General features: G+C 33.2%; 3 protein-coding genes across 4 annotated transcripts; 2 read left to right on the forward strand and 1 right to left on the reverse strand.

Moving 5' to 3' along the window:
• Positions 1 to 1,189: 1,189 nt before the first annotated feature.
• On the forward strand, positions 1,190 to 3,600 carry LOC122579018. Its single transcript, XM_043751098.1, has 2 exons — positions 1,190 to 1,428; positions 1,555 to 3,600. The coding sequence occupies exon 2, from the start codon at positions 2,043 to 2,045 to the stop codon at positions 3,228 to 3,230; it is 1,188 nt and encodes a 395-aa protein (XP_043607033.1). The 5' UTR covers positions 1,190 to 1,428; positions 1,555 to 2,042; the 3' UTR covers positions 3,231 to 3,600.
• Positions 3,601 to 8,221: 4,621 nt separating this feature from the next.
• LOC122578774 lies at positions 8,222 to 10,229 on the forward strand. Of its 2 annotated transcripts, none has more exons than XM_043750807.1 (2): positions 8,222 to 8,333; positions 9,720 to 10,229. In XM_043750807.1, the coding sequence occupies exon 2, from the start codon at positions 9,765 to 9,767 to the stop codon at positions 10,065 to 10,067; it is 303 nt and encodes a 100-aa protein (XP_043606742.1). In that variant the 5' UTR covers positions 8,222 to 8,333; positions 9,720 to 9,764; the 3' UTR covers positions 10,068 to 10,229. The 2 variants fall into 2 exon arrangements, with proteins under 2 accessions (XP_043606742.1, XP_043606741.1); XM_043750806.1 differs by having other exon boundaries at positions 8,224 to 8,333; positions 9,711 to 10,229.
• Positions 10,230 to 11,026: 797 nt separating this feature from the next.
• On the reverse strand, positions 11,027 to 13,986 carry LOC122578773 (aspartyl protease family protein At5g10770). Its single transcript, XM_043750805.1, has 2 exons — positions 13,733 to 13,986; positions 11,027 to 12,437 (listed from the first exon to the last, which is right to left on the reverse strand). Exons 1-2 carry the CDS (start codon positions 13,926 to 13,928, stop codon positions 11,170 to 11,172), a joined length of 1,464 nt encoding a protein of 487 aa, XP_043606740.1. The 5' UTR covers positions 13,929 to 13,986; the 3' UTR covers positions 11,027 to 11,169.
• Between the last annotated feature and the right edge of the window lie 8,025 nt (positions 13,987 to 22,011).

Raw genomic sequence — 22,011 nt, forward strand, 5'->3', positions numbered from 1 at the left:
ATGTTTTGCTCAAACCGTAACCGTACCAAGGAACCTGGTTTTTCAAAACTTAAAACGCCAAATCAGACTTTAACAACTCAATCTGACCAAACCAATCCAAGTACCTCAGTTTGGTCTGATTTTTACGGTTTGACGGCTTGATGAACACCCCTAATAGGCACCTCTATGTTGCAAAAGCGAACTAATGACTTTCCGTTTTAAGTGACAAAATGGAGGCAGGGCTCTTATTCATCGGTTCCGGTTTTTTAGAATACTTTAATAAGAATTTTTTTGATGAATGATACTTTTAAAACAATTTAGAAACTAAACTAAGTAAATAGAGAACAAACCAAACTAAAAAGAATGCTTTAGCATATCAATCGCATCGCAATAATCCCCACACAATCACGAACCATGATTTCTTCCATTTTTCCTTAATTCACTCACAATTTCGAACTTGGTTTTCACTTTGGTAAAAAAAAAAAAAAACATGAACACTAGCTTTTTATATATAAAAACAACTTTCTACCCACATTTTATTTATAGAAAATAAATTTTCACTTTAAATTAAAGCAAAAGATTTTACAAGTTAAAATTAACCATATACGAAAAAGTAAAGTTTATCTTTAGTGTAACTAATTTAGCTCATCTTCTTGGCTAACTTTAAAGCTTAACCCTTTGTACAATAAATTATCTTTCTTCTCTATGTATGTATTTTTGAATATGGTTATCTAGTCATTAAGTCACAATAGTATTCACAAAATATATTCTGGAATATAATATACACTTAACAAGCATAATTGCATTGGTTGGTTTTGTTGTTATTTAAAAGGAACATGGTATGTTGTTTCCACTCATTTATCATTTTTATTATATGTTTATAAAAAATGATGAATTTACTTATATAACTAACATTTTCTGATTGAATGGAGTGATAAAAAAAAAAATAAAAACAATGAACTTCTTTCTATAACTAACATCTTCTAATTGAATCAAGTGATCATAATATGTGTAACCTATTTATCACGTACATTATTTATCTCACATATTCACATTCCATACAGAATTACGTATATGTTGTGTTTTTGTGATAAAAAGATTATAGGGAGGTAGTGTGAATATATCTATTAAACAAGGGGCAATTTGTGACAAACATCTTCCCTCTTTACAAAGACACAAAAACGAAAAAAGTGTTTGGGATTCCGAAAGCAAGAGGTAAGAGAGAGAAACAAACACTGTGTGTAATCGATCAAACAGAAAAAAACCAAAAAGGGGTCGCCGGCGTTTTATTCCGGCTACCGGAGACACCAAAAGAACGCGGCGAAATCATAAATGCGGCTGTGCAATTTCAAGAAAGTTCAAAAAGATCAAAACTTTGAACAAATAAATCAAAGATATTGTGAATAAGCTTGTGAGTTTTAAATCTTGATTTTTGAAAGGGATTATGAGGTAAAGTTTGCTAATTTTTGTTTAGTTATATTCAATTTTTATTGGCATTTTGAAATTTGATGTTGAGAATCTTGTAAGAAGTTCATTCTTTTTAATTAGTTATTTGTTGCATTTTCCAAATAAAAGGTTTAAATCGGCAGAGAAATCAGACAATGTTCATCTATCATTAAGTGGTTATTTGTTGTATTTTGAGTTTAATTTTGGGAATTTAAAAGATTGTTGAAAGTTTGAGACTTGTTAGGATTTGCGTATTTGCGGGTTTACTTCGAAATAGAGGGAGGTATAATTGTATAATAAAGCTTCCTTTTGTGGGTTAGATGTGATTATGGTTGAAGATAAGTGTTTTTTGAGTTGGGGTTTGAATAAAGTTGGAAACTTTTTGTTTTGGAGGGAGAGTTAGTTGGGAATAGTGGTACTAATTTTAGAAAAGGTTGATTTCGATTTCTAGGATAATGTGTTTAAGTTATTCATTGTTGAAGGGATGTAGTTTGTTGTGGAAGATGGAGTGAAGTCCTAGTTTAGTTGGTGAAAGTAGGGGCTTTAGAGATTTTGGTTTTGGAAAATTGGAAATTTGATGGGTTTTTGAGTGTTATATGGAATTTTTGTGCTGAGAAATGCAACCGCCACGACAGCATTCGTGGGTCAATCTTGTGGAAATGAAAGGTCGGTTAGTTAAGAAGCTTGGGCTGGAGAGGTCTAAGCAGTATCTTGATTATTTGAATCGGTTTTTGAGTTTGAAGTTAAGTAAAGGTGAGTTTGATAAGCTTTGTTTAAGGACACTCGGGAAAGATAATATCTGTCTGCATAATCAGTTGATAAGTTCAGTTTTGAAGAATGCTTGCACAAAAGTTTCATCCGGGTTACATGATGATGATTTAAGAACAGTTGGAAATAAGAAAACTTCTGATGGAGTTTACAATCAAAATGGGTCTGTTCCGGTTGTGGTCCAGGCTACAAGCTTGACTTTGTCGAATGGAGATATACCGCTTACCTCCCCACGTAAGGCAAGGACTGGATCACGTGATCGCAGAGTTGTGGATCGTAAAAGTTCCATGGGGCCAAACAGGAAGACAAATAACAGTTCTTTTTCACCATCCATTCCACATTCTGGTGAACTTCATGCTGTTTTACAGAATGGGGATTCATCTTCCCTTGAAGATCAAGAACTGATGCAACAAGCAGGAAATGGTGATGTTACTGATGTAAATCATGTAAAGCAGACCGAATCATTAGGTAGAAAAGCTGGGAAAGGCGTATCCAATAGAACTTCATTACACAGTCCACTTGGGATTCCCTTTTTGCCAGTTAGTATAGGTGGGGCCCAGGCGGCTTTAACATCAGCAAGTAGTAGTAAACGTGTCGGTGTTTTGCATACTGATGGTTTGTTAGACACAGAAACGTTGAAGGAACACATGGAGCAGATTGCTTCACTTCATGGCCTGGAAATGGTGTCAATGGATTGTGCCAATGTGCTAAACAGAGGATTAGATGCATATTTGAAGGGTTTAGTTAGGTCTTGTACTGAACTACATGTAGCTCGATCCATTCATGAGCCAACAAAAAGCGGTTCTCCTAATAACACGACTCTAATGGGTCCCCTAAATGGTGTCAGACCGGCCTATCACCATGAAGTTCAAAGTAGCGGCTGGCCTTTGGGTGTTATACAAGAAAATGAAGCGAAGCCTAAACGGGTAGTAACTTTGCGAGACTTTTCGGTGGCTATGGAGCTTAACTGTAAACAGCTTGGGGAAGACTGGCCTGTTCTTCTGGAGAAGATATGTACACATAATATTGAGGAATAAAACTTGTATCTGTTCAAATTTCAAAGTCTTTAGTATTTCAATGTGGCTCATGGTGTATAATAGAATGTTACGGAGGGGGATTTAAGTTATTGGATCAAGATTCCGGGTCCACGTCAGCAAAAAACTGGAATGGAACTGAAAATTGAAAAGGGAAGACCAATATCGGTTAGCCTTGTTGTATGATTAGCATCTCTAAGTCAATATTTTCTGCTTATTCTTCTGTAATTTAGTTGATGAGTTAATTTAGAAAAGTTTTGCAGGAATAATATATGTAGCTTGGTACTTCATTAAAATATAGAGGCTTGCATGATTTGAGATTTCCCGTGTATGTATTTTTTTAACACTAGAGATAATTTATATTAAAGATTAATGACACATTTTATAGTTAATAATGTTTTCTTAATGAAGCATTGTCTTTGTAAAACTAAGCTGTTCATTTCGCTACTGCTTGGCAATTCTTTTCTTTGTTTACAGTAAGTTTCTGTTTCTGTGGCTTTGAAAATTATGTTGATGCCAACAAGTAATGAAGAAAGTTGAATTTATCAGTTCTGTTTCACATGTATCTTCATATATATAGTTAGTTTTTTCTTCATAAAATCAACTGTATATCATCGATATGATAAATGTTTGAAATTAATTTTAAGGTACTTTTTCTTCTCTGCGTATTACCGATTATTAATCATCTCCAAGGTGGTCTAGTAGTTAGGTATACTGAAGGTGTCAGAATAAACCCAGGTAAGAACCTCAATAGCTAAACATTTTGGGAGGGCTAGGTAATAAGTCTAGGCAACAGCCACGGGAACATCGGTTAGACCAGACACATCTGAGCCAAAGGCATGAGTTTCCATGGTAGCCTGGACGGGGATCTCTCTTAATTGTTTTTTCTATTTTCACTATTATATTTATAACTTTTTTTTAGTTTTATATTTGTCACTTCTATCTATATGTAACTTGAACCCATCTCTAGTTGTTTGTTAAGGTTTCATTTGTATTTACCTTTTTTTTTTTTTATTTCTCATGCTTTTAACATCAATTAAATGGTACCTGGTATCTCGTATTTGTCACTTCTCGTAGTCTCGTACTACCTAAATGACCCGTGAAATGAAAATGGTAAATGGCTTGGAAAGAATAGTAAATTTCTATACTTGCTTGATTAACATTAATGAAATAAGTTCAAGAACATGATCATGTGTATTTGTTTGACCTGTGATTTACATTAATGAAATAAGTTCAAGAAAATGATTATCTGTATCTGTTTGACCTGTAGAACCCTAAGCATGCTCATATTGCTATTCTTTTTCTTTCCTTTTAGTTTGCTAAATAGCATACAGCAATGTAAACACTTCATTCCAACTTTTTGTGTACGTATATATGTATTTATATGCATATATTGATTTTTGTAACAGTGTTTAACTAGGAGATTCTTGAAACTGCTTGTAACATATATCGTACCTTGTTTAACATACTCCCTGCTTGTAAGCTGTCACATACCCCATATTGGGGATCGGATTCTATACCTGAAAGAGCCTTTTAGATACTTGGACTCGGTGCTACACAAATTAGGGAGGATAGACGAAGACGTGAATCACGTGATCCATCGTATACAAGTTGGGTGGACGGCGGCTACAGGAGTCATGTGCGATAAGAGAATTCCTTTAAAGCTTAAAATAAAATTCTATAGAGTGGTGATCTGACCGGTCCGAGTGTCTACTGATGACAAAAGCACAAGCAAATCGGATGAAGGTGGCAGAAATGAGGATGCTAAAGTGGATTTACAATATAACAATGCTAGACATGATCTCGATTTGCGGTACAACTTTCTAAATTGTTTTTGTTAAAACATACTGGACAATTGTTATAGTAATTGTTTTTGCAAGTGCTTACACCCTCCTTAATTAGTTGAGTACACATAGAAAACCCAAAAAGAAGTGTTGATTGGTCAACTCCAACCCCTAGTGATCCTTCTAAAAACATATACCCCTTTGACTCAGCTGATTTGACCATTTACTGTCTAGACACTAGCTGGTTGACTAAGCCTGGCTGGGCTCAGTTTCCATCAGCTTGTAGAAAATCAAAATCAAGTATATTTGATAAATCTTCATGAAAAGTCGGTTGCACATGGTTGTGACGTTGGCTTGGGGCACTCATTTGGGCGATACAGGTCAGCTCTTTTTCAGCCCATGAAGCAGCAGTTCTGAAATATCTAGTTGGTATTTGCTTTAGCACCTCATCAGGAGTGTGACAGAAGCTCAATGAACAATAATTGGCCTGAGCCAAAAGGTGAAGTTGTATGCATTTTGGCTGGTCTTGGACCCAAGGTACCTTTTGTCTTGTGTTGCACGTTGCATGATATTTGGAACAATTTCTCTCGACTTCCCTTATCAATTCAAGTTTCTACACTTTAGGTAGCTCCAAGTTAAAGTTCTCTATTTCTGTTGTCCTCATATTTATTTCTATTCTTTGGTCTCGCATTAGCCGTATGTCATGATAAAAAATTTCATTGTTACAGTAATCATCTACATCTTTTAATAGAGTTTGTATGCACTAAGAAAATACTGCTGGCTTTAAGTGTGGAGTTTGTAGGATCTCTCTACCGACAAACTCTCCTATATGGTTTACACTTTGAGGTTTCATTTTCCAAATCCAGATTTTGGGAGAGCGTTTCAAGGGACACTATATGTATCGATATAGGGCATTTGGAAGTGGCATTATCGGATCAATTAAGCTAAGCAGGAAGAAAAGCATAAAATTTGCGAAGAGGACATTATCCCCCAGATTCAAATACTTTAAATTTCCGGATTGCTGATAGATGCAAGAAGAATTATCTTCACTGGAGCCTTTGGATGTCTAGCCTGAATGCAGGTTTGTGTCTGAACTCTAAAGATAGCTTATCAGGGTGGTTTGTGTCTGAACTCTAAAGATAGCTTATCACGAGAGCCCATAGAATTTTCCGTTAAGTCCATAATAGACTCGCTCCATGGCTGCATTAGAGAGCATTTCCAGGCAAAAAGTTTTGATAAGGCTCAAAAGTATTTCGATGAATTGTAAATCCTTGACTATTGTACAAAGATTAGTTTCGGAACTTTAATTTGTTTTACCCTTCGAGTTACTTTTTTTTTCAATACTGGGGCTGCACATCATAATTAAGTTCCTCAAATGCTTATGATTGTTCTTTAATACGAAAAATCAAATCAGAGATTTAGATTACTATATCTTGATTATTCTATCAAAATACATTCAAAGTGGATGTATCACGATTTTTTATTTTATTTTGAAAGAAACGTATATATAGTTTAGACTGGATGATATGATTTTTTTATTTTTTAATTCGAGTTAGTTGTTAGCAAACCAGCAGCCATATTAACATCCAAACGGATAATATTAAGATAATAATTTTATCCTTTTTTTCTTCTAACAAACACTTCTAAATTAACCTTTTGGCAAGTTCTATCTATAGTAAAATTTGTATGTATTACTTTTGGAAGTATATATTTATTTTAAGGGATTAATTTCCTCGAATGTGAGAAACTTTGAACGAATGTCTATAATAGGAAATAACTAAAGTTGTGTGTATTGTATGTAAACAACTTTGAAATAATGTTTATTGTATATAAGAATTTCGTTTCAACCAATTAAAATCTGACAAGTGGCACCTGTATATGGTTGCCACGTATGTTTTCTTACATACAATAAACATTTTTTCAAGTTGCTTACATATAATACACATAACTTTAGTTTTTTCCAACTATAGACATTCGGTCAAAGATAATTACATTCCAAGAAAACTAATCCCTTATTTTAAAACATACTTAGACAAATACAAATTAACATTTATTTTACCCGATTATCTATATTCATCCTTATTCTCCCATTTTGTATAAGGAAGTTAATATTGGTATCACTGATTTTTATATATAGTCCAACTGGTTAGAGGCATTCCAGGTTTTACCTAAGGTCTTGAGTTCGATCCTTAGGGATGACAAGTCATGAGATTTTTTCCTCCGAATACTTGTAACGGCTCATGGTCAACATCTCGTTATCTAGGATACGTGTAAGGTTTCACCATTATACGGTGAGGTTTCTCTGATGTTACATACTGACTGAATGTTCGAAAAAAAACCACAATAACAACTATCACAACATACCTCAACTATCACAAACAAACCTTAGTGCATAGTTGTGACTTGTGGTGTAGTAATATAACTAACAATTGTACTAATATCAATTCCTTACATAAACCTATCAAACAATACACATCATGATTTTTCGGTCTTCCCTCTCATCGAGAAATAACTATTGGTAACGAGCCAAATAATGAAGCTCTCATAGTCTGATCCTTATAATAAGATCACGATCTCCTGTTTGAGGGTTTGTACTTTTGAACCGATTAATCCATTCCAACCATCTTTGTAGTTGCACTCAAGTTCATGATCTATATGCTCTGAGCCTTTGATTACCTTAATAAAAGTAAAGTTAAGTGGTCCAATATTTGTTAGGAAAAACATGAGTCACATGTTTGGTTAACCTTAACTTCAAATGTGTAAGCATACATACACTACTAGTCTAGTAGTTTCACCAAACATTTATACACCACTTGTACACAATCAAATATGCTTTAAAGTATTTATATAATATTATGAAACACGTTTATAGTGTACATCTAAAAATAGGTGTACTTTCTTCTTATTCTTCTTAGGGTCCGTTTCTTTTTTAGGTCATTATGTGTTGAGTGTATTAAGTGACTGAATGAATAAAAAATTTATGTATGTATTAAATTAAATCTAAGTAATTGACAGTTATTTTTATTTATTAAATAAATAAAAACATAAAATTTAACTGAATAATTAAGTTCTTAAGTTTATTAAGTAAAAAAAATAATTCTTATTATTATTCTTGTACAGTTTTAAAAGAAAATTCCTATTTTCGGTGGGCCGTGCCTACTGCCTACAATCACGCTAGTCGTCAATTAAAGTGTATAGTGCAAAAATATATTTGTCCCCTTTGTTTATCCGATTTATAAAACAAATTTATTCATTCATATTATTATTACCAGTACACGTATAATTACCATTAGTGTTCTGGCGGCATCATTTTCTGATCCCGGTATGTCACATCTACCTTTCTCTTTTTAACATGTTTTTAGATCAAAGTTTCTCTTTTGTTTTTTTAATGTTATAGATCTGATTTTTAGGAGAGTTTGTGTTCAGATATTTCTTCTTTTTTTTTTTCCTTTGCACATCTATATCTATATATATATATACATATATATTGGTGATAGAGGTGCTGGAAGAAAGAGTCTAATGAACAATGGACGACATATATAAAGATGTGTTTTATGTTATGGGTATTAATTAATGGAGTTAAGTCTGTACAACTTGAATCGATTGGGATTATAAGTTTTGGGTATTTTTTTTTTATCGATGTTTTTTAGTAGCAACTCTGTCACCCTAAGTTGACATTCAGATCACCCATTTGGCAAATTGGTGGTCAAAATTGACATTAGCAAATTTTGTGTTGGTGCTTTGGTTAGCTTCACTAAACTCGAATTGCTCAATTAACAGTATCCGTAGACCGTAAGTAGTATCATTATTTGACATTCGTCTAGCATTTTGGAACGCCTTTTTTGCATTACTTAGCCCTTTTACCCCTTTTTGTCATCCCTCTTAAGTAACATAGCTCATTTTACTATTTTAGTAGAGGATTAGACATTTTGGATTCCATCTATGTGGTATTAGGCAGGGCTGGCCTATGTAATCCATTGGGTATACTTATCAAAGTCCTAATAAATTTGTAGAAATACTATAGTTTTATGGAAGTTATACACTAATATGTACTAGTAATTCCCAATTATGTTCTCAATCTTTCTATTACATTACTAATCTGATCCATATACGTAGTTCTGTGATGATCATCATATTCAGTTTTATCTATTTATATATTTATGTGCCTTATTGGATGCAATATATAAAATCACCATCTTTTCATATATTACAATGCAAGTACAACAGTTTTCTTCTCAAATTCTACCTAAAACAAGTGCAATATTTTCCCATTGGTTACCGCATCATTCTCATTAGTCAACAGGATTTTATCTGTCTTTTTTGTTATTCGGCTTACACAACGGTAAAAAGGGACAAATTCAAGTGTACCCTTTCGAAGACTAATAATCACTTTAATATATTGGTATGATTTTGGTACACCTGATTTCTACCTTTGTTCATAGCAAGTTGAACTTATGGTATTTCACAAATGGTTAACAAATAATTCCTGATATGTGCTTATCTTTTGTTCTGGATGATGTACCATCTTTATATCCCTTTTCAGTGGCTGTTACATTTAAAAAAAAAATCATATCCACTGTTTAGTTATCTATATCCTGCCAAGTACATTGCTCATTCACATATCACATCCACGATTCTTGCCTTCTTTTATGCTTGTCCATTTCAAAGTTTTACCTGACGCCGTCAACTTGAACTAAAGTTTATGCAGATTATGCTGCGGTGCCGCCATTGAACACCCAAGTGCATTAAGTCAATGGCTCTAGACGGTGTAATCACTTCTCCTCACCGGAGAACTCAAACAGCATTTTCTTCAAATTCGTCAAGAAAGAATTACCCAACCGGAAATGAATTGGGTAGCTTCTCCACTGTAATCAGGCGGCACCGCTTCCTATTAACTGCCCTTGCACTCCTTGCTTTCCTTTGCACCATTTATCTTTATTTTGCTGTCACTTTAGGGGCCGATGTGTGTATTGGTTTGACCGGCACCCAGAAAGCTTTGTGTCATGTTCAACAGGCAAAAGAATCAGTAGCCAAAGGGAAACTGAAATTTATCTAATGTATGAAGCACTAAAGCTAAATATTGTGGTTTATGTAATATTTATCATTATGTGTCTTGTTAGCATTCAGAAACAAAAAAGAAGTGTTCTTGTTAGCATTCAGAAACAAAAGAAAGAAGTGTTCTTTTTGAAGTTGCAAAAAAATCTTTACTAATAGTGTAGAAGCTGATCATCAATTATATGGTGTTTTATGGACAAATATAGTAACAGTTGTAAGACTGCATTCGAATATGCTTCTGCAAAAATGATATATAGTGATCACTTGTATAAGTTTCTTTAAAACTCGGCATAGAACAACAAAACTAGTAAACCGAATATTAAATATCTCTTCCCTGACTGCTCTCGTTCGAGTTTTTATTCCACTACCATCTGCCCTCATTAACCAATTAGATGATACACTAGAATTCCTCTTACGAATATCCGGCACTGACCACAATAATGTTGAATTACATCGAATAAAATGATAAGCTACAAATGCATCTTCTTCCATCATCTTTGTATATATTCACTAGTTGACGAGTCAAGAAAAAATGACAACCATTGGGGCTTCCGGTTTTGATGGGGGAAAGATCTTGATTAATGTATGAGTCATGGAAATGACCTTCTTAACCCCAAATGTTCACAAGTTGAAACAATTTTCAGTAAGATCCAATCAACTTGGAATGAAGCAGAATGCTTGTTTCCGCAGCTTGTCTCGTGTTCTGACCATACTACAAACGAATCATAAGCTCATGAACCAAGAAATTCCAAGTAGGCCCTTTTGTTGTACTTACTACACTTGTATATGCAACACCTCTGGAGATTCCATTTTTCTGTGCAAAATATGGTTCATTATCAAGTAAGACAACTTACATTATCTTTTATATTTCATAAATCTTGGTAAACATTATCATATGTGTGTGTATGTATATTCATATATATGTATTGTATGATACATACTTGATTTGAAGTCACGAGATTTGTATAAGTTAAACAACACTCTGAAATCATAAATTGCATAGGTATTAATATTCTATACCATGACCCAATGACTGAATATAAAATTCTTTGAATGATATAATATTCACAACAATCATGAATGAATCTGTCCCTTTTGCAGTTTCATTCCAAACTGCAAGTTTCTTGAGCAAATCCAAGTGTTGAGGCTTTAGTGTTGTATATAACTCTTGTGTTCTTTTGCTGGTAATTACCAATGATGCCAATATCCTCTTCATCCGATAGTCCTGCAATAGCTAGACAAACTTGAGATGCATCCGACTTTGCAAAGTATAGTAATCCGTTTACATCGACTGTAAGCTTAGCATTGCTTTCAAAATGTAGCTTGAATGTAGGTATCTCCACTTGATCATAGGAAGAGAGGTTAAAACAAGTATCCAAGATTGAAAAGTTTGGAGCTTTTGGAAAACCCGAAAACTGTTTTAAGAATTCGGACTTCACAGCAATGTAAACAGAGGAAAAAAGCCTTGTGATAACGGTTCCTGAATCTATTAGCATTTTCTTTTGACCGAAACTTGGGTCTTGTAACCATACCCCTCCTATACTGATTCCTGTGAGGTTAAGAAAGTAAAAAGGAAGCAATGGGTTGGATATTAACTTAGTATAAGAAATCGGGCTAAAGTTCTTGTAAGCTGAAATCTCATCCCCTAAAATTAGTGACCCTGAACCCTTATCTGTCACTGATGGTAAACAGTAAGAAAAAACTCCTCCAAAAACATCATTAGTTTGAGTAACCAATGAAAGAGCACTCCTTCCAAGTCCCATAAGCCCGGAAGCTCCCCCAAACAGTCCATCATTAACCCGTCCACAACCAAACACGAAACCATTGATTGCTGAGGTACCAAGTACAATGCTGTCACTAGCTAGATCACCTTTTGTGTACGACCCGTCTCCATAGCTAACATAGTAGTTACAAGTTGTAGAGTTAGCCTCACAAACTCCTGAGTTACCAGTGGCAGATTGGAGGTCTTGACAAGTTGTTGACTTGCATAGAACTGGTTTGTATGAAGGAGAGTCTGTTGGGTTAAATAGAGGTTCTTGTTGACTATAACAAGAACCACACGGTTCACATTGGACCCATGTGACGTCACTCCCTGTATCCACGATTAGTGTCATGTTGCGACTGCCTAAGCCAACGGTCACAATGTAGTTGAGAGTCTGGAGTTTGGCTCCAGATATAAGAGGGATCTGAGCTTGTGAAAGTTCTTGATTAAAGCCATTAAAAAGCGCAATTTTAATCCTTGATTGTAGCGAATGCACCCGAATTTGATCTGAAAGTATGTGTTTTTGGAGTCTTTGGTTCCAATTTGACTTGGTTTTAGAACAGTAGTCCTTGTGATGCACTTCTAATATAGTTACATTCTTTTCTGTTCCTGGAAAATAACATTAAAATGAGCCTTATGGAGTGTTTAGGATTTCCCTCATTTTGATTGTTTACATAAATTATCAACTTTTATAAGAGTCAAATAATCAGTTTGAAATCAGCATCTTATATATATATATATATATATATAGGGTAAAGTTATTTTGAGAATTTTTTTTTTTCGAGAACCTTTGAGAACTTTTCAAATCAAGCCCAACCAATGATTGTTCTTTACATGAAAATTGTTTTTTGACTGTTTACTGAATAACTTATGTGTAATTTTGAAGTTTATAATTATGTGGAGGCATAGATTATCATCCGTTATACAATTATATGGAGATTTGGATTATTGATCACATGTGCACGAATATTGCTATGATCACATGTATGCAAGTCAATCACATGTAATCAGAAAATTACACATAAGGTATTCAGAAAACAATCAAAAAACAATTTTCATGTAAAGAATAGTCATCGGTTGGGCTTGATTTGAAAAGTTCTTAAAGGTTCTCGCAAAAAAAAGAGTTCTTAAAAATAACTTTTCAATATATATATATATATATATATATTCTTGTTCATTATTGCGATATCATAAAGCAGAATCACCTTTGTCCATTACACAAGTTTATCTTCAAAATACAATGTCAAACATTCCCTTATGTAGTTGTATTAATTTAAATATGAAAAATATACTTTAGAACACCAATCACCTTATACATTGTACCTAATTAATTAAGTATGAAAATTATAGGAATTAGTTATAGCCTTATAGGGAATTTTTTTTCCCCTAAACATTCAGTTGGGATACAAATTAAGGGAAATCTCACGGTATAATAGTGAAGTCTTGTATGTATCTAGACAACAAGATGTTGATCAAGGACCGTTACAAGTATTCAGAAGGAAAAATCTCAAGGCTTACAATCCTTGATAATCGAATTTAAGACCTTAGATAAAACCAGGAATGCCACTAACAATTCCCCTTATTTCCTAACTTATATGCCATGCATAGCTCTAGCTAGTCTAAATGGGTAACCGTCCAAGTCCCCTATCAACACGAGAGAATGTAAATAGTAGTACTCCGTGTATGTATAACACTAAGGTTAAAAGGACATGACGGGATTTGAACCCTAGACCTCCATATCTATGTTGTAGGTCCCCGCCACTAAGCTACTATCGCGGAAATGGATATTGAATTAAAGGTTCAGAAAAGTGGGATTTCTCATGCAAGGTGAATTGTTTTAATTACATATTGCGAAAAAGATATATACTCGTATAGAATAAAAAGATAAGTGAAGAAGTACTAACTTGATCTTTGAGGAAAGCATTTAGTTGTATTATGATTTTGTTCACGTTTCCACTTGAGTTTCTTCAAATTGAGAACTTGCCTATCTACAAAGCCATGACCACCATTGTCGGAATTCGAGGCGATAGCTGAAGAAGATGCATTATGTAAAAAAAGTGAAAAGAGGAAGAAGAATGGGAGAAAATTATTAATAGACATGGTTTATTAATCTCTACACACAAAGAAGTGTAGAGGGGTTTGAGAATCTTTCTAAGAGTTGGAGGTTGGCATGAGAACAAAAGGGAAAGGGCTGGCTGAAGAGTTGATTAATTAAGGACCCCACGTCCCCACTCTTTGGTTGCATGAGAAATTATTGAAGCTTCACATGCACATCTACATTGATAAAAATAAAAAATACTCCTAATAAATATATATGCATGTTATAAATAAATTGTTTCTTTTGATAGGTGGTATTTCATCATCTTGTGATTTTTCAACCATTTTTGTTGGTTGTTTATGACTGAGCTTTCCTTGACAAAGACTGCCCCTTCACGGAGTCGTATGCTATATATATATTGCTTTTCCCATGCACCCTTAATATATAATTATATATACACATAACATCCCATGTCCGTCCTCGTGCATGATGATAATATAAGCTTAATTAGTGATCAACGATATATAATCTATTTTTAGGTTAAGAAGTTACTAGATGCATGCATGGGTGTCTTTTTCCACATAGCGTATACGTACATATACAAGTATCTATCTATCTATCTATCTATATATATATATATATATATATAGATCGAGATCGAGATACGATTATTAGTATAATTAAGACGGCTATATATACTAATTCATTCATTAAATATGCATGTATACCAATTTGACATACAATTAGTTAGTTTATGGTATGTAAACGATGTAATGTTTTGTGATGCTTAATCGTACGTAACTTTGGCTGTTATTTGCAACTTTATAAGATTCATATGACTAATTAAAGTTTACATAAAGCCTAAAAATGTTTAAGAATTGAAGGATTGAGATGAAGAAAGGGAAAGAATAAAAAACCATGTGTCAATAATAGTTTAGTTAATTAAGCATATTTAGTCTTTGAATTTTATACTATAAGACCCTCAAAATACTCTAGAAATTTTATTAATATTTTTTTCTTTAATACATGAGATTTTGTTCTTTAATTAGGAGAGTATTGACACATGATTTTATTTAGACATGACGGGTTTTGTTCTTTAATTAAGCAAATGCAGATAATATTTTGTTCTTTAATACATGAGATTTTGTTCTTTAATAAAAATCATGTGTCACTCTCTCCTAATTATTCTAGAATTTATATTAATATTTCATTAATTTACACTTTTTAGTCCCGGAATAAACTTAATTTATATATATTTTTAACCATCAACTTGAAAAGATTTTAATTATTTAATTAATTAAAAAAATTTTAACATATAAAATACTGTCTAAAAAAATATTATTTTTGGTATTTTGTTCGTGTTTATTTATTATTTGATATGTGTTATGTTATTGTTATTTTTTATTTTTTTAAATTTAGTTTATTGTCAATTATAGTTTGATTATGACATTTTCTTTTACTACAAATGGTTTATTATTTTAAATTTATTTTGTTATTTTTTACTTGTTTTGTTATTTATTATTTTGATATTTACCTTTGATATATATATATATATACATATATATACTGAGACATCCGTCCATCGGACGGACTTGAAGACTAGTACTATATAAAAGAACAACCATTTTTATAAAATCTCAATTAAGGAATTAAAGTATCTAAATTACCCCTCTTCTTTATTCATTAAATTAAAAATATCTATCTAATATACTTATAATACCCTAACAAAATAATTTACAATATAAAAGTTTTCATCCTTAAAATAACTGCACTACCTCCTATAACATCAATTAGTTTTTTACATTCACTACCATTGTCGCCCCACTACCCGTCACCACTGCTGCCTTCGCCGCCGCCACCATCCCGCGCCACTACTTCTATAACTGCTTCATTTTGCGGACATATGACTCGTATATACAAAAATCTGGATTAGTTTTTAGTGGACAAAGAAAAAAGGGTGCACATGCTGGGTTCACGGGTCGTTACAAATGAAAAAACAACCCACCATTGAGAAATTGGTTCTATTATATATGTACCATACTTCCTAGATTGAAAGACTATGACCCCAAATCGACATCATTAATTTATGCACGTATATTTCCTATGATTAACAAACATTAATACTCGGGTATGTGACGAAAACAGATCTGTTACAACTAGCTAGTAACGTACAAGTAATCATCTAGCTATAAGTAAACTTGATTATTATTACTTACGGGCCGGATTGAAAAGAGAAAAAAATATGGAGGGGTGATTTTAACACACTCGTAGTTTTTTATTTGTTTGTCTCCCAAGATACAAACTATATACTTTCTCTTAGAATCTGATGAATCGTGACCAAGTTATGTTGATGAAAATGAGATATTAAATACGAACTTTAACAAATGAGAAAATGAACTCTTTACTTATAAGCAAGAAGCTAGGAAGAAAAGTGCAAATATAAGATTAATGACTTTATGTGATTCCATCTTCATGCTTTGGACGTCTTTCGCATTTTATGTATTTTAATTTAATTTGGACTTAAAGATTGCTTACTGCTTGGAAAACTGATTCTGTATTCTTTTTTTTCTTCTTCTTCTTAAGATTTAATAGAAACATTTTTGGTGAAGCATACACAAAAATGCAGAAGGTGATTTTCAAATGGTGATGTTAATAACCTAATTGTTAGAAATAAGAATTATATTGTCAGTTTGTAATCTTTGTATATGTAATATGTAAACAAGATGAGTTGAGGGGTCTAGATGTAAATTAAATATTCCTATAAAATTTTCAAGTTTTCTCACAAATTTTATATTCACTATGAAATACTCCTATAAAATTTGAGATTACCTCTATCATCCACAAACTTGTATTTAGAAATTCTAAATAAGAAACTTGGTACTGGATATGGGCCGCAACGCAAGCATCATTGTTTGCCACCACCCGATGGCCGATAAGCAAAAATTTATACAAAATCTCGTGAATCTCTCAGTAATCTATCTTCTTTTCATCATAAAATATTGGGTTGGGAAAAGGCTTTATTTCCTAATTTGACTTCGAATGATGATATTAAGTTTGCTTTATGTCAAATTGTCAACCCACAATAATAGCAGTATCGGTGAACTTTTGGGCCGAGCCCAATAAATTTGTCATATGAGTTCACTTTTGCAGTTTAGCTTTAGCCAAGGCCCTAGAGTCAAAACATTGAGTAATATTCTTTTTCCAGCAATGATGAATAATTTAATAGTTGTTCATCATAGAGGAAGTATTTACAATTCTCTAACGTGCTAAACATGGTTTTATAGACAAAATCACTTTTATTACGACAATATTGAGTAAATAGTTCTAGACACAACCTAAACATGGTTTTCCATCTAACTTTGGACGGATTAATGTCATGAAAATTCCAATAAATTAAAGTGTAATAACAGGCATTTGGTACTCTCTTCGTAATTCAACCATGACATAATGGTTCTCATTATTTATTAGCGTAATGTAAGACTATTACCTAATTTGCACTGTAATCTTTTTTGGTTTATATAGTTTGGTAGAAATACTTTGTACTCTGCATTAAAGAAAATGGAATTTAGATTGAATGCCAGACTCCTGATTGTGCATATTTTGGCTTGAATTCTACAATCAAACAACAAAAACCAGAAGCATAAAGGACATATAAATCGCTTTTAACACTATGAACATAGTTAAAGTCAACAGTTCAAGTTAGCTTTAACAAATATAATAGAAGATGGTTAGACAACACGGGAGCCACGTGTCAAAATCATATTGGATTTGGCACTGTTCATTTGCTCCATCTATTTATAATATCAACGAGCATAGTGTCCGCGCGTTGCGGCGGCTAGAAGGCAAGGGCAATATAAAACGGAGGCGATGGTGAAGATCGAAGGAGGCGGTGGAGAAAGAGGGCGGCACAGAGACCGATAGAAGGTTGATTAGAGCGTGTAATGATTAGAAAGAATGAGGGAAAAGAGAGTATATAAGGGTTTTATGTTTAATAGGGGTATAAGGGTACTATGGGAATACTGAAAAATGTGTTTAATTTTCTAAAATAGATGTCCAATATGTTTTATTAGGGAGTATAGATAGTAATTATATAGTGTCTTTGGCTCTTTGCCCTTAACAATAATTTCAACCTTTTTATATTCTTTAGATTTCATGCAACTATTCACCCTACACTCTTCTTTGATAAACCTCAAGCCGTCTTCTATTTCTAGCAAAACATAAACACTTCATATGAGATAGGTAGCAAAACATAAACACTTCATATGAGATACGTATCATAGCCAATAAACTTTACATGTGTTAATCTTGATAATTGCAAATTGACATAACTAACAAATAGTATTGATAAATAGTAAATTTGTAATGGACTTAAAGAAGTGTATTGAATACTGATGGAATACCAAGCATTGCCAAACAACATTATTCAAAAGAACAAAATTGCCATCACCTTGCAATACTGCTGATTCACTAGAGGAATTGGTGGTTAAAAAACCAAAAAAACAAAATCCCAATATCTATAATCTATAATATCTTATAAGGAATAATCTCAAATAAGGAATTAAACAAACTAAAATACTCATTTCCTTTATTCATTAATTTAAACATCTCTAATACCCTTAATGAAATAATTTATAGCATAAATCCTTCATCCTAACATACATATTACACCCTTTATGAAATAATTTACAATATAAATCCTTCAATCCTGTAAATAACTACACTACCTCTTTTACAATCAATTACTTTTACATTCACCACCATTGTCGTCTTCACCACCCGTTGCCCGTCGTTGCCACCACCACTATGCATCACTACCAACATCACCGCCACATTGCGCAAGCATATAAGTGTTATCCGTTTAAATTGTTAAAGAACCCAATAGCAAAATCACCATTTGGAAAACCCGATTGTTTTTGGCCATGGGCTTGAAACAATGTGATTAATCACAAAGGTGATATGTGTGTATTTTTTATCTTGAAATCATCATCATATGTAAAAGAAAGGAAATAAGAAAAAGGCGGTGATTAGTCAATCGTAAATGAACAATAATGTATGCTTAAGGCATTTAGTTCAATATAGGTGTAGGTAAGGATGTGCTCTAAAGGATAACATTAATGGCTTGTAAAAAATATTAATAAGGACAAAAAGGTCATTACAAGTTATTTTAGAGGAAGTGAAACGTGAAGTTAAAAAAAAATCACTTCCCTATTTTTATACAACCGCCCACTTCACTTCTTACTGTTCTCCATCTCTATCTCAACAGTTAATATACTACGACTACTTCTGCAATACAATTAAGCTTCACATTTCGCATAACTGCTCGGTCATCCATCGTGATCATGAGTAGTCTCTCCAAAGGTACTTTCCCTTTTAAGTTTGTTCTGCCAACATTTTTGTTTTATTACCTTTTACTTGTATTTTTGCTTTATGTGCCATTTTACTGTTTGGCCCTCTTTTAGCATTTTTAATACATGCATCAAGAATTTATGATTGTTTTTTGTTTACCAATTAAATTTTAGACCGTGTTCAAGAGGCTTATCATAATTTTAATTTCTTGCGGTTTAAAATTCAGTCTATTATACTTTTTAATTAAAAATTGATTTATATATTAAAATTTTGATTTTCTAAATATTTTTTAAAACTATTTCTATCTAACTGAGATATGCTTACTGATATGTGAATATTATAAAATCATAATATGTCCATCAAAGTTGTAAACTTTAACATTTTTAACGGTATGTGAATATTAAAAAAGCATAATAGGTCACTATCATTTTATTTATTTTATTGTTATCAAATTCTTATTTTGCACTATTAGAAATAATATATTCTTTTTAGATAAAACATATTCTAAATATTTAATTTAAAATATGACAATATTAGATGTGTTTTGAGTGTGACAGTTTTACATGTTTTTTTTCCTATGTGTCATAACAATTACTAAAAAAAACTTAACAAATGATAATAATATACTATTTTTAAAATTCTTAATAAATTTACATTGAATTAGATATATTATTAATAATTTAATTTTGTATTTATAAGATAGAACGTATTATTAGGATATATACTAGCTATCATTCTAAGATAGAAAATGGAAGCATCCTTTCTACTTAGGTAGAGGTAAGGTTTGCCTACGTACTCTATACACCGTCAAGGTATTGGGGCTCAAAACTCGCGGAAGACGGCACTGAGCAGTTAAAAGCAGCATGGTTGGATCAGTGGTAAATACCCTGACCTCTGTAGAAAGAGGTTATGAGTTCGATTCTCATCTCATGCAAAGGTTGGAGGGCCTATTCTACCATTTAGGTAGAAAAATGGAAGCAGCCTCTCTACTCAGGTAGAGGTAAGGTCTGCCTACATCATAACCTCCCCCACACACCATCGAGTTATTGGGGCTCAAAACCCGCGGAAGGCGGCACTGAACAGTTTTATTTTTTTCCGGTTTTTTATAAATAACCGAACCATATCCTTCTAATCGATGTTTGAAGATGTTAATGATAATGTTATAGCTAATACCATTGGTAGGATTACTTTTGTGACTGACGTGTTTTTAAGCCTGCTTCTTCTTTCTTAGTAGATTCTTTTAGTCAATCCAAACTTTTAGTCTTTTTGATATCTACTGAGGTTTTCTTAGTAGATTCTTTTAGTCAATCCAAACTTTTAGTCTTTTTGATATCTACTGAGGTTTCATGACAATTACTTTCCCTTAGTAATATTAACATTGGTGTGGAAGTCATGTGTCTAGTTTTTTATAATGACGCCCAACTTTGATAAATTTCTTAGGTCACAGATTATAAAAGCAACAATATAAACTAATATATTGATCCGTTATTTGCAGGTGTGGATGATATACCCTCTGGATCAAGAAAGGTATGAATTACAAGTGTCCTTGATAATGCTGCAGGTTATAACATCCCTGGTAATTGGAATGACAAAGATCTGGATTCTCTAATCTCTTATCTGAAGACATCAATTCAGAGCAATAACCCGACTGGGTTAGAGTGTACGTTACTAGTGGCTGGAGCAAGTTACTTGAGGCAGGTAGGTACTCTGAGTGACAAAATCCTAGTCTCCTCTTGTTTTGGAGAAGAACCATTAGGTTGGTCTCCAAATGACACTCGGGAATTGATAAACAAAATGACAAGAAAGAGAAAGGATAAGGAGGTACAGGCTGCGAGAGAAAAGTTAAACAAGCTGGTTCTTCAGACAAAGAAGAAGGTTGCTGCTGGTTTTAAGGCAGAAAGAGTTGCAAAAGAACTTGCAGAATTGAATAGACTGGGAACTATAGTCGAAGGGGCGGTGGACGAGACAGACCCTGTAGAATCTAAGACACTAAAAGTATTAATTCAAAATGTAGAATATTTATCAGCTGGCAATAGATGTTATGGAGTATTTGTCTGCGGATATCTTTGTAGGATCGTCGCTAAAGCTTCTGATAATATTCATACTTCATGGGCTGCAAAGTATGAGAGATATCATAATTTTTATCTTTATACTAGTGATGACATTCCTACAGAATGGCCAATGCCCACCATAGAGTGGTTAAATTCTGTCAAACAACAATTTGGCACCACCAATGTTGCGAAGACAACGCTGTTAAAAATGATCAATAAGCTGGAGACGACTTATAAATATGAAGATGTCAATTCGGGTCTTGTACGATATCTCTACAGTACCCCTTTGGCTTACACGGGAATGCAGGCTTACCAAATCTTCTGTCATGTAAGAGCATGCTCACATGTGTCTACAAGTTGGTTATTGAGTCAGTTGAAAGCTCCTGAACTGGGAGATGGAGTATTGGAGATATTTAACATTCATCAGTATTATGAAGACGGCACGGAAGATGGATTTAATCCATCTTTTAGGTATTCAAGAATCTTTGACCCTGACTATTTTTCTAATATTCAAACAAAAGCTTGTCCTAATCTTGTATACTTGTTAGCAAAGTTGGTTGGGCAGTATGATAACACGAAAAGATATCAATCTGATACGATAGCGGGTATCGAGAGATTAACCCAAGAGAAGAAAGGGTTGTGGGAAAAGGTTGCTAGAGACATCTTTTTAGCTGCATTGGTGGCTAATAAGGAAAGTTACTCTGCTCTCCTTTGGGCGCGTATAGAAAAAACATATTTCTAATATGCT

The sequence above is a fragment of the Erigeron canadensis genome, chromosome 8 (genome assembly GCF_010389155.1).
Source record: "Erigeron canadensis isolate Cc75 chromosome 8, C_canadensis_v1, whole genome shotgun sequence".
Lineage (NCBI taxonomy): Eukaryota > Viridiplantae > Streptophyta > Magnoliopsida > Asterales > Asteraceae > Erigeron > Erigeron canadensis.